General features: G+C 42.3%; 1 protein-coding gene across 11 annotated transcripts in view; it reads right to left on the bottom strand.

Moving 5' to 3' along the window:
• Window positions 1-16,586, bottom strand: part of otofa (otoferlin a) — a 132,794-nt gene that overhangs the window by 109,591 nt on the left and 6,617 nt on the right. For all 11 annotated transcript variants that reach the window (XM_071370802.1, XM_071370801.1, XM_071370796.1 and 8 more), the window contains exon 2: window positions 10,280-10,338. In XM_071370802.1, coding sequence (XP_071226903.1) covers window positions 10,280-10,338 — 59 coding nt within the window. The remainder of the gene's footprint in view (window positions 1-10,279; window positions 10,339-16,586) is intronic.

The raw sequence follows: 16,586 nt of genomic DNA on the forward strand, positions 1-16,586 counted from the left end.
TCCTTCTCTCCATGAACTGGATGCAGGGGCGCTGAGTTAACGAGAACACTCACTAAATTAAACCCCATCATAACAAACAGTCACATGAGTGCCCTGGTTTCCTGCAACTCAACCACAGGCCGGGGTAATCAGGGAAGTGATGCAGGGACTTTCAGGAAGTTACCTCACAGTGGCCAGTAAATAGCCACTGGGGTCAACCACAGCGGGAGAGGGCAGGAATCAAGACAAGGCTTTCAGTGAGAGGTAAGGTGGGACTTTAAGTGTAACCACTGTAGGCCTGGCTGACAGGTACAATATAATATGTAATGAAGAGAATATGTCATATGTAAGCAAATGAAAAAGTCATGAAAAAGTCAATACATTTTTAACATGTTGCTTTGAGTGCCTCATGAAAAAGTCAGTCTGTATGCCCTATGCATTATCTCTGTGAAGGTTCCTTTGCATGAATAGGGCAGCAGGTTTAGAAACAGAGAGAGAGAGTTGTGTGAATTCCTTTTTAGATCTGCATCCTCAGACTTTTAAAGCACAAATCACTTCCCAACACTCCGACTGCTGTTAGCTAGAGGCCCAAATACACACCAGTATTCTAGCTGGAAGAGATGGCAGCATGGTGGTATATATACCGCATATATATTTATATTCCGGACTCTGACATTGCTCGTTCTGCTATTTTTTTTACATTCGTTTTACTTTTTGGTTGTTGTATTGTTAGATATTGCTGCACTTTTGGAGCAAATCTGTGTACACGACCAATACACTTTGATTTGATTTGAGTGGGAGGCCCCAATTTAATGCAGCTAAAAGCTAACCCTCAAACCCAGCTGAGTTGAATTATGAATACAGATTCAGCATCCAGTCGAATATCAAAGGCATGTTCCAGGCCATGCATGAAGAAACAGGCCTCCTATCTTTATGCTAATGGTGCGGTACTCTGCTAGAGATCCTGGGCTGGGATATACAGTGAGTTTTATAAAGAAGATGATGAGGAGGATGATGACTAGGATGATGAAGATTAAACTGCTATCACATCCAAAAGCTTTTTGGGTCAGCTTTTAAGATAAAACACCCACATACTCACACTGTTGAAGCTTTGCTCTATGCCCTAAGCTGCCTGGGGCCAGACTGGACAACCTATTGATGTTGAGTTGACATAATGACCTCTTCATCGTTTAATGGTTTGGATACATAAAGACAGGGCAGGGAGAGTAGGATAAGGCTCTGTCTGATCAGATAATGTCTCCTACAGTAACTGTACCAGCTACTATTAGTGAGGGCTCAAGGAAAGCTCAGAAAAGTTGTGTGTGTGTGTTAGTGTGTGTTATTGTGTGTTAGCGTGTGTTAGTGTGTGTTCATCTGTCTCTGGGGAAGTAGATAAAGTGAACCATTGCCAAAATCCCCAAGTATCCCTTTAACCCTTGTGTTGTCTTAAGGGTCAAAAATGACCCGCCACAATGTTTAACAGCAGCGAAAACCCCCTAATTGATCTTTTTTCAAATTGAAATTTGATTACTTTGATTCCTAGAGTGGCCCCAACAATAGAAAAAGTGAAACATCACCTTTGTTCATATTTCCATGAAAGCTGTACACCACCAGGGTACAAAGATTGTCTTAGGGTCATTTTGACCTGGCAGTTATAAAATAATTTACATCCTACAAAGACACACACACACACACACACACAATGAGAAATTGAGAATATGTGTGCTACTGATTGAACTCAGACAAAACTAAAACTTTCTTGTGCATGTGTAGCATCTCCCCTCCACGACCCCAAACATGACAGAAAAATTACACAGAAAAAATATACAACATTTCAGACAAAATGCACATTTCTTGAAAGAATTGTTTACTAATGGGGAATGCAGTCAGAGGCTATAAAGGTGCTGCAGATGACAGTCCCCCCAGTTCTCTCTTTGCTGAAGCCATGAGTGCACATTTCATTGACCAACAGGTCGTGGATCTGATTTTTTCAGATGTCCAGGAGGAACAAGAGAACAATGATTTAGAAGAGGAGGAGGTTTCTGAAGAAGAAGATGGGGAAGAATACAACCCAGAGCACGATGCATCATCTTCAGATGAAGAAGAAATTTTTGTCAAAGAACAGCAAATTAACATGTTCCTTGTCACCATATGACAACCAGGGCAGGGTGGCAGCACAAAATGTCATAAGGATGACCCCAGGGCCCACAAGACATGCAGTTGCCCATGCCCAGGACATCGCCTCAACATTCTACATGTTCATCACACCAGCCATCGAAAAAATCATCCTGGAGATGACAAATTTTGAGGGTTTCCGTAAATATGGAGACAACTGGAAAAGGATGGATGAGATTGACCTGCGTGCCTACATAGGGCTGCTAATCTTAGCAGGTGTGTATAGGTCCCGAGGCGAGGCTACATGTAGTCTCTGGGATGCAGAGAGTGGAAGGGCGATTTTCCGTGCTACGATGCCACTGAAAGTCTTTCACACTTTCTCAAGAATGCTAAGATTTGATAACCGTAAGTCAAGACCGTGTATCCAAGATGGCGTAGCAGTCGGAAGTGTGTTTGTCTTTTCCCGTCTTGTCCCGTGTAAATAATCGTTTTCCTCGTTTTTCCCCCGTATATATTTGGATAGAAAACACTCTAAAGTTTCTAAAACTGTTAAAATAATGTCTGTGAGTATAACATAACTTATTTGGCAGGCGAAACCCCGAGGACAAACCATCCAGGAAAAAACTGTGTTTTTCTGAATAAAACGCGCAAAATAAATTGACATTTTGGAGATATAACGACAGAATTTATCGAACAAAAGGACCATTTATGATGTTTATGGGACATATTGGATTGCCAACAGAAGAAGATCTTCAAAGGTAAGGCATGAATTATATCGTTATTTCTGAGTTTTGTATCGCGCTGTCACGAGAATTGTTATCCCAATGCTTCAACTATCACTATAGCTTTGACCAATTCCAAGAAGTTTGTAAGACCCTGGTTAATGAAGAATTAGACAAAGCCCCCAGTCTGCAATAGGTTAGTTCTTTATTCAGAGAACGTTCTGAAGTCAAAAATGCGAACAGTCATTTTATAATTCCCACCCCCACCCACACACACACACACACACACACACACACACACACACACACACACACACACACACACACACACACACACACACACACACACACACACACACACACACACACACACACACACACACACACACACACAGTTTTATCACTTTTCTACCAGCCATGGCAGTTTCTCACCGTTCCTCTCCTCCCTAGATTAGAGAGGCCTTGGAAGGGCCCTCTTTCCTGTTGTCAGCTTTTTCAGAGTTATAACCAGGTCATGTGTAGTTCAGTTGTCCTCTGTTTTCTCAACCATACATTTCTCCCTCTTAACTTGTACCACACAAACGTCATTGGATTATAGTCTTATTATTCTAATACATTTCACACCATTAAATATGTTTCAGGGTGGAATTCTTTAGTCATTACTTTAAACATATAGATTCCTTTATCACGCGCCTGGCGACTTGAATTATGATTGTCATGTGTTTGTTTGATGGGGTGCTGTCCTCAGATTATAGCATGGTTTGCTTTCGCAGTAAAGCCTTTTTGAAATCTAACACGGTGGCTAGATTAAGTTAAGATTTAATTTGGTGTATTGCACTTGTGAATGTATGAAAGTTAAATATTTCCCAAAAAAAATTGCGCTCTGCCATTTCACCGGATGTTATCGAAACGTTCCGCTAGCGGAACCCCTAGCCGTAAAAGGTTTTAACAAACAGATCACCGACCATTTCGAAACCCACTATCCAATCTGGTTTCTGAGCTGGTCATGGGTGCACCTTAGCTACGCTCAAGGTCCTAAACGATATCATAACCGCCATCGATAAAAGACAGTACTGTGCAGCCGTCTTCATCGACCTGGCCAAGGCTTTCCACACCACATTCTTATCGGCAGACTCAATAGCCTTTGTTTCTCAAATGACTGCCCCGCCAGCTTCACCAACTACTTCTCAGATAGAGTTCAGTGTGTCAAATCGGAGGGCCTGTTGTCCGGACCTCTGGCAGTCTCTATGGGGGTGCCACAGGGTTCAATTCTCGGGACGACTCTTTTCTCTGTATATATCAATGATGTCGCTCTTGCTGCTGGTGATTCTCTGATCCACCTCTACGCAGACGACACCATTCTGTATACATCTGGCCCTTCTTTGGACACTGTGTTAACTAACCTCCAAACGAGCTTCAATACCATACAACTCTCATTCCGTGGCCTCCAACTGCTTTTAAATGCTAGTAAAACGAAATGCATGCTCTTCAACCGATTGCTGCCTGCACCCGCCCGCCTGACTAGCATCACTACTCTGGACGGTTCTGACTTAGAATATGTGGACAACTACAAATACCTACGTGTCTGGTTAGACTGTAAACTCTCCTTCCAGACTCACATTAAGCATCTCCAATCCAAAATGAAATCTAGAATCGGCTTCCTATTTCGCAACAAAGCCTCCTTCACTCATTCTGCCAAATATACCCTCTTAAAACTGATTATCCTACCGATCCTTGACTTCGGCGATGTCATTTACAAAATAGCCTCCAAAACTAAAACTCTACTATCACAGTGCCATCCGTTTTGTCACCAAAGCCCCATATACTACCCACCACTGCAACCTGCATGCTCTCGTTGGCTGGCCCTCGCTACATATTTGTCGCCAAACCCACTGGCTCCAGGTCATCTATAAGTCTTTGCTAGGTAAAGCCCCACCTTATCTCACTTAGCTCACTGGTCACCATAGCAACATCCACCCGTAGCACGCGCTCCAGAAGGTATATTTCACTGGTCATCCCCAAAGCCAACACCTCCTTTGGCTGCCTTTCCTTACAGTTCTCTGCTGCCAATGATCGGAACGAATTGCAAAAATCACTGAAGCTGAAGACTTATATCTCCCTCACTAACTTTAAGCATCAGCTGTCAGAGCAGCTTACCGATCACTGCACCTGTACAGGCCATCTGTAAATAGCCCACCCAACTACCTCATCCCCATATTGTTACTTTTTTATTTATTTTGCACACCAGTATCTCTACTTGCACATCATCATCTGCACATCTATCACTCCAGTGTTAATGCTAAATTATAATTATTTAGCCTCTATGGCCTATTTATTGCCTTACCTCCCTAATCTTACCTCATTTGCACACACTGTAGATATACTTTTCTACTGTGTTATTGACTGTACGTTTGTTTATCCCATGTGTAACTCTGTTTTGTTTTTGTCGCACTGCTTTGCTTTATCTTGGCCAGGTCGCAGTTGTAAATGAGAACTTGTTCTCAACTGGCCTACCTGTTTAAATAAAGGTGAAATAAAATAAAAAAGACCTTTAAGACATGTGAGAGACAAACTGGCGGCCATAAGAGAGGTCTGGGAGAAGTGGATGGAGCATCTGCCATACCTCTACAACCCTGTGCCTGAAGTAACAGTGGATGAGTAACTGGTTCCATTCAGAGATACATTTTTACTTTCATATTTGTAATGTATGTGATTTTCACTGTTTATTATGTATTGCTGTAATATCATTGATTTATGTGGTTGTTTTCTGTGACACTGATATTAATTACTGATAGTTTTGATAGATATTAATTACTGACTCTTTTGTCAAAGTGTTGCTGTTCTTTCCGGCAGTATTATCACACCCTGATCAGTTTCACCTTTCCTTGTGCTTGTCTCCACCCCCTCCAGGTGTCGCCCATTCTCCCCATTATCCCCTGGGTACTTATACCTGTGTTCTCTGTTTGTCTTTTGCCAGTTCATCTTGTTTGTCAAGTCAACCAGCGGTTTGTTTCTCAGCTCCTGCTTTCCCCCATCTCTCTTTTCCCACCCTCCTGGTTTTGACCATTGCCTGTCCTGACTCTGAGCCCGCCTGCCTTCCACTCAGCCTGCCCCTGAGCCTGCCTGCCGTCCGGTGCCGTTGCCCCTACTCTGGATAACTGACCCCTGCCTGCCTTGACCTGTCGTTTCCCTGCCCCTGTTGTTGTAATAAACATTGTTACTTCAACACAGTCTGCACTTGGGTCTTACCTGAAATGTGATAAGTATATGCCCAGCAAGCCAGCAAAGTATTGCATCAAGATATGGTTGGCCTGTAATGCACAATCCAGCTACGCTTGGAAGATGCAAGTCTACACAGGGAAGCCGACCGAGTGAAGGCCCGGAGAAGAACCAGGGGATGCGGGTTGTGCTTGATGTGACAGATGTACTGAGGGGGTACATTGTCATGTGTGACAATTTCTTCACCTCTTATGAACTCAGCCAGCAGCTCCTGAGGAGGAAGATCACCATGGTTGGCACAGTTAGAAAGAACTAGCCTGAGCTCCCCCCTGCACTCCTCACAACAAAGTTTGCCTTCACTCCCACCACCACTCTAGTTCCTTACCTCCCAAAGAGGAACAAGAATGTGGTCCTCCTGAGCACACTGCACAAAATGGCTGAGATCAGTGATTGTGAGGACAGGAAGCCAGCCATCATCCTGGACTACAACCACAACAACAGAGGCGTGGACAACCTAGACAAAGTGATTGGAACTTACAGCTGCAGGAGGATGTGTAAGGGGTGCGTAATCGGTGGCAGGGAAGTCAGACGCAGGAGAGCAGAACTTGGTAATAGCCGGAGCAGTTTAATAGCAAAACCCACGGCATCAAAAATAACAAGATAAATGGTTACAAAACCCGTCGCACACCAAACAACACGTGCACAAGCACTTACAATAAACAATACCGCACAAAGACCTGGGGGGGACAGAGGGTTAAATACACAATACTTAATGAGGGAAATGAGAACCAGGTGTGTTGGAAAACAAGACAAAACAAATAGAAAATGAAAAGTGGATCGATGATGGCTAGAAGACCAGTGACGCCGCCCGAACAAGGAGAGGAACCGACTTTGGTGGAAGTCGTGACAGGATGACTGCCCGATGGCCCCTGGTCATCTTCCATAACATCATTGATGTGTCCTCATACAATGCCATCGTGATATGGAACAAGATCAACCCTACCTGGATGCCTGATAAACGGAACAAGAGAAGGGTGTTCCTGGAGCAGACTCTTGGCCTGATCCACCAAAGGCTGCAGCTGGGGCAGGCAAGAGGAAGATATGCCAATTCTGCCCCCAAAGAAGGACTGTCAAACAAATACTATATGCTGCACATGTGAGAAATACATCTGCAAAGTCCATGCACACACACTTGCATACTGTGCTACATGTGCTAATTAGATTTTATTCTTATTTATTGTTGTTGTTTATACACCTTGTGGGTGGGGGCAATGGTTAAAAAAATGGGAGAAGACTAGTATTTTGTAGTTGAATTCCTCATTGTACAGTATATACGAATATATCATTATGTCACGTTCTGACCTTAGTTCCTTTTTTATGTCTTTGTGTTAGGTTGGTCAGGGCGTGAGTAGGGGTGGGTAGTCTATGTTCGTTTTTCTATGTTGCTATATTTCTATGTGTTTGGCCTAGTATGGTTCTCAATCAGAGGCAGGTGTCGTTCGTTGTCTCTGATTGAGAATCATACATAGGTAGCCTGTTTTCCCCGTTTTGGTTGTGGGTGTTTATTTTCTGTATAGTGTCTGTTCACCTTGCAGAACTGTTTCGTTTTCTCCTCGTTGTTATTTTGTGTAGTGTTCAGTTTGCAATTAAAATATGACGAACACTTACCACGCTGCATTTTGGTCCTCCTCTCCTTCCACCAACGAGAATCGTTACACATTATGTTGCCAAAAAAGGTCAAGACTGTTATTGTTTCCCTTCAATTAAATGCATTCAAAACTACTTTCTGCACATTTCTGCTACTTTCTTAGGCTATACAAGTGCTATCTCTTGCTAAAAAAATGGTTTACCTATGCAGTACCTTTAGCAATAATAATAATAATAAACCTCTACTTTAGTAAAGAAAACAATTATGACAGGTGTGTTGTAATAAAAATGAGTGGTGTCCACTGATTAAATGCAGTCTTTCTGCATTGTGAAGAGGGAAAACCCAGATATTCACAAAGTTTGTGATGAATGACAGGTTGTTTCTTCATGCAAAATAGATTTGGGGGTTAAAATTCAATTAAGCTGCTATATTTGAGGGGTTTAGCGAAGGCGTGTCATTTTTGACCCTCAGGACAAGGGGAGGATACAGAATGTTAAGACTACACAAGGGTTAAGTCCCATAAAACCGTTGATCCTGATTAGACTCAAACAATAGCGCTGGTTATGAGCAAAGGAAACAGCACTCAGTGCCTGATCCAAGCTGCTCCCATCAAAGGGAACATGTTCTGCTCTTAATTAAACAACAAGTAGTAACTCTCAAGCTCTCTTCTATGTGAGATTAAAACTCTAACGTAAACGCCATGGGAATGCATAGTCTACATTTTGTCTGGAACACTTCATCTTTCTCTCTCTCTATCTCTCTTTCCCTCTATATTTCTGTCTCTCCTCTCTCTGTATTTCATTCTCTACCCCTCTCACACTACACTACACCATCTCTCAATTCCTCCTACCCTGCCTTCCCTCCTTCCCTCCATCCCATTCCCACTGGTAGCCTTCATGTCTAAAAGCATTACAAAGCTGATTTTCCAACCTGACAAGAGGAATCGTACTGGGAAAACGTCCATGAATCCAACAGCTACAGAGCCAAACAGAGCCAGCCTCCACCAAAGCTACTGGATCCTGAGGCCTTACAGGTCTACAATTTATTATAATCATATTCAGAGTAGAGCAGGGATCTAATGCCTGCTAATGTCATTTGTTCATTTATATGGCCAATGTAAATGTAAATTCCTCCCTATCATATTCCAGATATTCTCTCTCTCTCTCTCTCTCTCTCTCTCTCTCTCTCTCTCTCTCTCTCTCTCTCTCTCTCTCTCTCTCTCTCTCTCTCTCTCTCTCTCTCTCTCTCTCTCTCTCTCTCTCTCTCTCTCTCTCTCTCTCTCTCTCTCTCTCTCTCTCTCAGACTTTCATTAGCCTGTAGTTTGTCAGGTGTAATCACACTATACACCAAGTATTTCATGTCACACATGGCTGCCATCCTCTACCCCACATAGACCTCCACCAAATACCGACGTTGCAAGTGGCCCATTAGAGTGGACAACAAAGGAGATTCCTTCCTCTTATCTTAAAGAGATTCTCCGGTACCATTGTATACGTTTTAGCCAGTAGGTCTGAAAGTAGCACTCACAAGCCAAAGGTTATGTGCCGATATCTGTGCACCACATCATTGCTCTCTCTCTCTCTTTGATGTGTCCACTGAGCCATTGGCCCCGCCCTGCAACCTCATTGGATATAGCTGGACAGGCCTCTTGCAAGCTATTGTTTGATTCATTCAAATGCAAGGGGCTGAAGCTCATTGGCTAGAATCCTGTCTCAGCCTCCAGTATTTATGCTTCAGTAGTTTATGTGTCGGGGGGCTAGGGTCAGTCTGTTATATCTGGAGTATTTCTCCAGTCTTATCCGGTGTCCTGTGTCAATTTAAGTTCTCTCTCTCTCTCTCTCTCTCTCTCTCTCTCAGAGAGACCATGGACCTGCTGTTTTCAACTCTCTAGAGACAGCAGGAGCGGTAGATATACTCTGAATGATCGGCTATGAAAAGCCAACTGACATTTATTCCTGAGGTGCTGACCTGTTGCACCTTCGACAACCACTGTGATTATTATTATTTGACCCTGCTGGTCATCTATGAACATTTGAACATCTTGGCCATGTTTTGTTATAATCTCCACCCGGCACAGCCAGAGGAGGACTGGCCACCCCTCATAGCCTGGCTCCTCTCTAGGTTTCTTCCTAGGTTCTGGCCTTTCTAGGGAGTTTTTCCTAGCCACCGTGCTTCTACACCTGCATTGCTTGCTGTTTGGGGTTTTAGGCTGGGTTTCTGTACAGCCCTTTGTGACATCAGCTGATGTAAGAAGGGTTTTATAAATACATTTGATTGATTGATTGATTGATTGATATTTTTGTGTTAGAAAAGTCAATAGGTCGGGGGAGATGGATACATTACATGCATAGGCACTCAGACATGAAGGGTTAAGATGGGTATCGAACATATAACCGTTCTGTCTTTCTTTCTGTCTCCATCATGGGGCGGCAGGTAGCCTAGTGGAAGAAACCTAGAGAGGAACCAGGCTATGAGGGGTGGCCAGTCCTCTTCTGGCTGTGCTGGGTGGAGATTAAATATAAACTCGAAAGAGAAAGGGCTTGATGGCTATTTGGAAGCTATAAGATGGAATGTGACTAATAGAAGAGTTACAAACCTCATCAAATCTGGCCTCATCCTCACAGTTTTCCAGCACATGGGTGTAGAGCGACAGACCTGAGGGGTGGAAGGACATAGGTCAGAGGTTAGACAGGTTTCAAAAGGCTCAAATTAAATTACAAAAATAAAAATGCATGTGTGTCAATGAGTCTTGTATATGCATCGAATAACACATTGCAAAGCAAATATATACATCCACTGGACATTTCACACCATTGCTGTTTGGTGCCAAAACACTTGCAAATGTTGGCGTTTCGCAAGCATATTCCTACTGCTAGTTCCACTGTTATTATACAAAGGTAACACGCAAAAAGAATTAGCAAAATTCTATATTTCAAAGTTAAAATGTATATTGTATCGCAGCCCTGACGAAAATCAGAGTGCAGTATAACTGCAGTTAGATTGCAATATAACTCAAATCAAATCACATTTTATTTGTCACATGCACCGAATACAACTGTACCTCTCTACCTGGCTTGATACGATGAGCCAGAGGAGAGAAAGACAGGCAGACAGATAAACGACTAAATTAGGACTCTTTTTTTAGACAAAAAAGTGAGAGGAAAAGAGAGAGAGAACTACATTTCTCTACGCATACATTCTGTTTTTAAATAAAAGGAGAAGGAATGATTGTGGATTACAGGAAAAGGAGGGCCCCATTCTCATCGACGGGGTGGTAGTGGAGCAGGTTGAGAGCTTCAAGTTTCTTGGTGTTCACATCACCAACTAACGATCATGGTCCAAACACACCAAGACAGTTGTGAAGAGGGCACGGCAACGCCTATCCCCCCCCAGGAGACTGAAAAGATTTGGTATGTCTCCTCAGATCCTCAAAAAGTTCTACAGCTGCACCATCGAGAGCATCCTGACTGGTTGCATCACCACTTGGTATGGAAACTGCTCGGCCTCCGACTGCAAGGTGCTACAGAGGGTAATGCGTACGGCCCAGTACATCACTGGTGCCAAGCTTCCTGCCATCCAGGACCTCTATACCAGGCGGTGTCAGAGGAAGGCCCTAAAAATTGCCAAAGACTCCAGCCACCCTAGTCATAGATTGTTCTCTCTGCTACCGCAGGGGAAGCAGTACCGGAGAGTCAAGTCTAGGTCCAAAAGGCTTCGAAACAGCTTCTACCCCCAAGCCATAAGACTGCTGAACATCTAATCAAATGGTTACCCGGACTATTTGCAACCCCCCATTTGAGATTTTTCAAAGTAGCTACCCTTTGCCTTGATGACAGCTTTGCACACTCTTGGCATTCTCTCAACCAGCATCATGAAGTAGTCACCTGGAATGCATTTCAAATACCAGGTGTGCTTGTTAAAAGTTAATTTGTGGAATTTTTTCCTTCTTAATGCGTTTGTGTTGTGTTGTGACAAGGTAGGGAACTCCTTCAAGACTGTTGGAAAAACATTCCTCATGAAGCTGGTTGAGAGAATGCCAAGAGTGTGCAAAGCTGTTATCAAGGCAAAGGGTGGCTAATTTGAAGAATCTGAAACATAAAATATATACTTTTTTGGTTACTAAAAAATTACATGTGTTCTTTCATAGTTGTGATGTCTTCTCTATTATTCTACAATGTAGAAACATTTTAAAATAAAGAAAACTCTGGAATTAGTAGGTGTGTCCAAACTTTTGACTGGTAAGGTACATATTACCTTAATTACCTCAACTAACCTGTACATTGACTAGCACTTTGTCAAAGATTTAGGCGCTCTGCCTTAGAAGCCTTTCGCTTCTGTGAATTGGCTGTTGCATTTATTTGACTTGTTTGTTATTTTTGTCAGTCAAGTGTTCATGAATATCAGTATTCATGGTTCCAGCTCACTTTCTGCACCTGTAAATGAATACCACCATTTTGCACGTGAATTCCTTCTGACTCCTCATGCTTCGTACCCCTGACAAGACCGTAGAGTCCACTATCTTACAAGATCCTAAATGTGTCAGACTAAGTGGAAAGGGCAAGACAGAGTAATGGGGCTATAATAACCTAATGACAAACATAAAACCACACTTGGTTTGATACGAGGAGCCAAAGGAGAGAAAGACAGGCAGACAGATAAACGACTAAATTAGGACTCACAAAACAGAGGGGGGAAAAGAGAGAAAGAGAACTACATCTCTCTATGCAGACAGTATGTTTTTAAAGAAAAGGAGAAGCATGAACACAGCAATACCTCCATTATAATTCAATTACCACTGTGTGAATTTGTAGCTAAACATCCTTTCACATTTTCAGTCAGGTTGTTTAAGAAATTATGCACCAAAATACGCTGAGTATACAAAACATTAAGGACACCTGCTCGTTCCATGACATAGATAGACTGACCAGGTGAATCTAGGTGAAAGCTATGATCCCTTATTGATGTAACTTATTAAATCCACTTCAATCAGTGTAGATGAAGGGGAGCAGACAGGTTAAAGAAGGATTTTTAAGCCTTGAGACAATTGAGACATGGATTGTGTATGTGTGCCAATCAGAGGGTGAATGGGCAAGACAAAAGTTCTCAGGGCCTTTGAATGGGGTATGGTAGTAGGTGTCAGGCGATTTGTGTCACGAACTGCAACGCTGCAGGGTTTTTCCACACTCAACAGGTTCCCGTGTGTACCAAGAATGGTCCACCACCCGTAGGACAGCCAGCCAACTTGACAAAACTGTGGGAAGCATTGGAGTCAACACGGGCCAGCATCCCTGTGGAACGCCTACGATACCTTATAGAGTCCAATCCCCGACAAATTGAGGCTGGACTCAGGGCAAAAGGGTAACTCAATATTAGGAAGGTGTTCCTAAAGTTTGGCATATTCAGTGTACATACAGTACGAAAACAAACACATTAAATACAGTGCCTATTGGGTCTATTCTTTGTGAATGAGGCAACGAATACAGCTGTGAGTATTTCTGGATAAGTCACTAAGAGCTTTCTACACCTGAATTGTGCAACATTTGCCCCGTATTCATTTACATTACATTTAAGTCATTTAGCAGACGCTCTTATCCAGAGCGACTTACAAATTGGTGCATTCACCTTATGATATCTTCTTTTCTTTTCATAATTCTTCAAGCTCTGTCAAATTGATTGTTGATCATTGCTAGACAATCATTTTCTGGTCTTGCCATAGATTTTCAAGTAGATTTAAGTCAAAACTGTAACTCCGCCACTCAGGAACATTCACTGTCTTCTTGGTATGCAACGCCAGTGTATATTTGGCCTTGTGTTTTAGGTTACTGTCCTGCTGAAAGGTGAAATTATCTCCCAGTGTCTGGTGGAAAGCAGGCTGAACCAGGTTTTCCTTTAGGATTTTATCCTGTGCTTAGCTCCATTCAGTTTATTTATTTTCTATCCTGAAAAACTCAAGTTCTTGCCGATGACAAGCATACCCATAACATGATGCAGCCACCACCGTGCTTGAAAATATGAAGCGTGGTACTCAGTGATGTGTTGTGTTGGATTTGCCCCAAACATAACACTTTGTAATCAAGACATTAAGTTAATTTCTTTGCAACATATTTAAGAGTTTTTCTTTAGTGCATTGTTCCAAACAGGAAGCATGTTTTGGAATATTTCCTTCTGTACAGGCTTCCTTCTTTTCCCTCTATCTTTTAGGTTAGTATTGTGGAGTAACTACATAGTTGTTAATCCATCCTCCGTTTTCTCCACAGCCATTAAACTCTGTAACTGTTTTAAAGTCACCATTTGCTTCATCTCTGTATCTCACACATACATTTATCATACAATTATCTGTAAGTTCCCTCAGTCTAGCAGTGAATTTCAAACACAGATTCAACCACAAAGACCAGGGAGGTTTTCCAATGCCTCGTATAGAAGGGCACCTATTGGTAGATAAAAAAACGAATTTTAAAAAGCAAACACCTTTGAGCATGGTGAAGTTATTAACTACTCTTTGGTTGGTGTATCAATACACCCAGTCACTACAAAGATACAGACGTCCTTCCTAACTGCCAGAGAGGAAGGAAACCGCTTAGGGAGTCCAATGGTGATTTTAAAACAGTTACAGAATGTAATGGCTATGAAAGGAGAAAACTGATGATGGATCAACAACATTGTAGTGCCTTGACCACAATACTAACCTAATTGACAGAGTGAAAAGAAGAAAACCTGTACAAAATAATATTCCAAAACATGCATCTTGTCTCTGTAATTCTTATCAAATTCTAATAAAAACAAAACAAAAACTTGTTTTAAATAGGCTATGTCTAAATAATTTCTATGGGGTTGAGATCTGGAGACTGGCTAGGCCACTCCAGGACCTTGAAATGCTTCTTACGAAGCCACTCCTTCGTTGCCCAGGCGGTGTGTTTGGGATCATTGTCATGCTGAAAGACCCAGCCACGTTTCATCTTCAATGCCCTTGCTGATGGAAGGAGGTTTTCACTCAAAATCTCACGATACATGGCCCCATTCATTCTTTCCTGTACACGGATCAGTCATCCTGGTCCCTTTGCAGAAAAACAGCCCCAAAGCATGATGTTTCCACCCCCATGCTTCACAGTAGGTATGGTGTTCTTTGGATGCAACTCAGCATTCTTTGTCCTCCAAACACGACGAGTTGAGTTTTTACCAAAAGGTTCTATTTTGGTTTCATCTGACCATATGACATTCTCCCAATCTTCTTCTGGATCATCCAAATGCTCTCTAGCAAATTTCAGACGGGCCTGGACATGTACTGGCTTAAGCAGGGGGACACGTCTGGCACTGCAGGATTTGAGTCCCTGGCTGCGTAGTGTGTTACTGATGGTAGGCTTTGTTACTTTGGTCCCAGCTCTCTGCAGGTCATTCACTAGGTCTCCCCGTGTGGTTCTGGGATTTTTGCTCACCGTTCTTGTGATCATTTTGACCCCACGGGGTGAGATCTTGCGTGGAGCCCCAGATCGAGGGAGATTATCAGTGGTCTTGTATGTCTTCCATTTCCTAATAATTGCTCCCACGGTTGATTTCTTCAAACCAAGCTGCTTACCTATTGCAGATTCAGTCTTCCCAGCCTGGTGCAGGTCTACAATTTTGTTTCCGGTGTCCTTTGACAGCTCTTTGGTCTTGGCCATAGTGGAGTTTGGAGTGTGACTGTTTGAGGTTGTGGACAGGTGTCTTTTATACTGATAACAAGTTCAAACAGGTGCCATTAATACAGGTAACGAGTGGAGGACAGAGGAGCCTCTTAAAGAAGAAGTTACAGGTCTGTGAGAGCCAGAAATCTTGCTTGTTTGTAGGTGACCAAATACTTATTTTCCACCATAATTTGCAAATAAATTCATAAAAAATCCTACAATGTGATTTTCTGGATTTTTTTTCTCATTTTGTCTGTCATAGGTGAAGTGTACCTATGATGAAAATTACAGGCCTCTCTCATCTTTTTAAGTGGGAGAACTTGCACAATTGGTGGCTGACTAAATACTTTTTTGCCCCACTGTACACTCAATTAGTATTTGGTAGCATTGCCTTTAAATTGTTTATCTTGGGTCAAACGTTTCGAGTAGCCTTCCACAAGCTTCCCAAATATATACTCAAATGATGTCAATTTACCTATCAGACGCTTCTAAAGCCATGACATCATTTTCAGGAATTTCCCAAGCTGTTTAAAGGCACAGTCAACTCAGTGTATGTAAACTTCTGACACACTGGAAATGTGATACAGTGAATTGTAAGTGAAATAATCTGTCTGTAAACAATTTTTGGGAAAATTACTTGTGTCATGCACGAAAGTAGATGTCCTAACCGACTTAATGACTCCAACCTAAGTGTATGTAAACTTCCAACTTCAACTGTACATCCAAACTTTTCACAGAAGCTGGATAAAGATCCAATATAAAGAGAAAGGGGGAATGTCTACTCACCGTTATACTGCTGGGAAATGTCATGTTTTTTAACCTTCATGGTACCATCTTACTGATCATATTTGCACTTCTCCAGAAATAACAGACGAAATTGCATTGAATTCAAGCTATGTTCGTTTTCAAAGGTTAACCCATGGAATCTCTAAGTTTGTTTTTTATCAAATTAAACGAAAAGGCGGGAAACCAATATATGAAAAAATATATATAATAATTATAGGAAACTCACTGGTACAAAAGGCATATCTCTCCTTCCATGAGCACTGTGCGTCATGGCTGGATAGCCTGCGCTTCCAATCTCAAAATCCATGCCATTATCAACTGTGTAACTGTTAAGACCTGCTTTTTGTGGGTCTTATAACTTCCCATTACCACTGCATGAAATTCTCACTTTTACGCTTGTTTTTTAAGGACACACCTTAAATATTGCCACCATTCCCACACACCTCAGTGCCAGTC

This window comes from Salvelinus alpinus, chromosome 27 (genome assembly GCF_045679555.1).
Source record: "Salvelinus alpinus chromosome 27, SLU_Salpinus.1, whole genome shotgun sequence".
Lineage (NCBI taxonomy): Eukaryota > Metazoa > Chordata > Actinopteri > Salmoniformes > Salmonidae > Salvelinus > Salvelinus alpinus.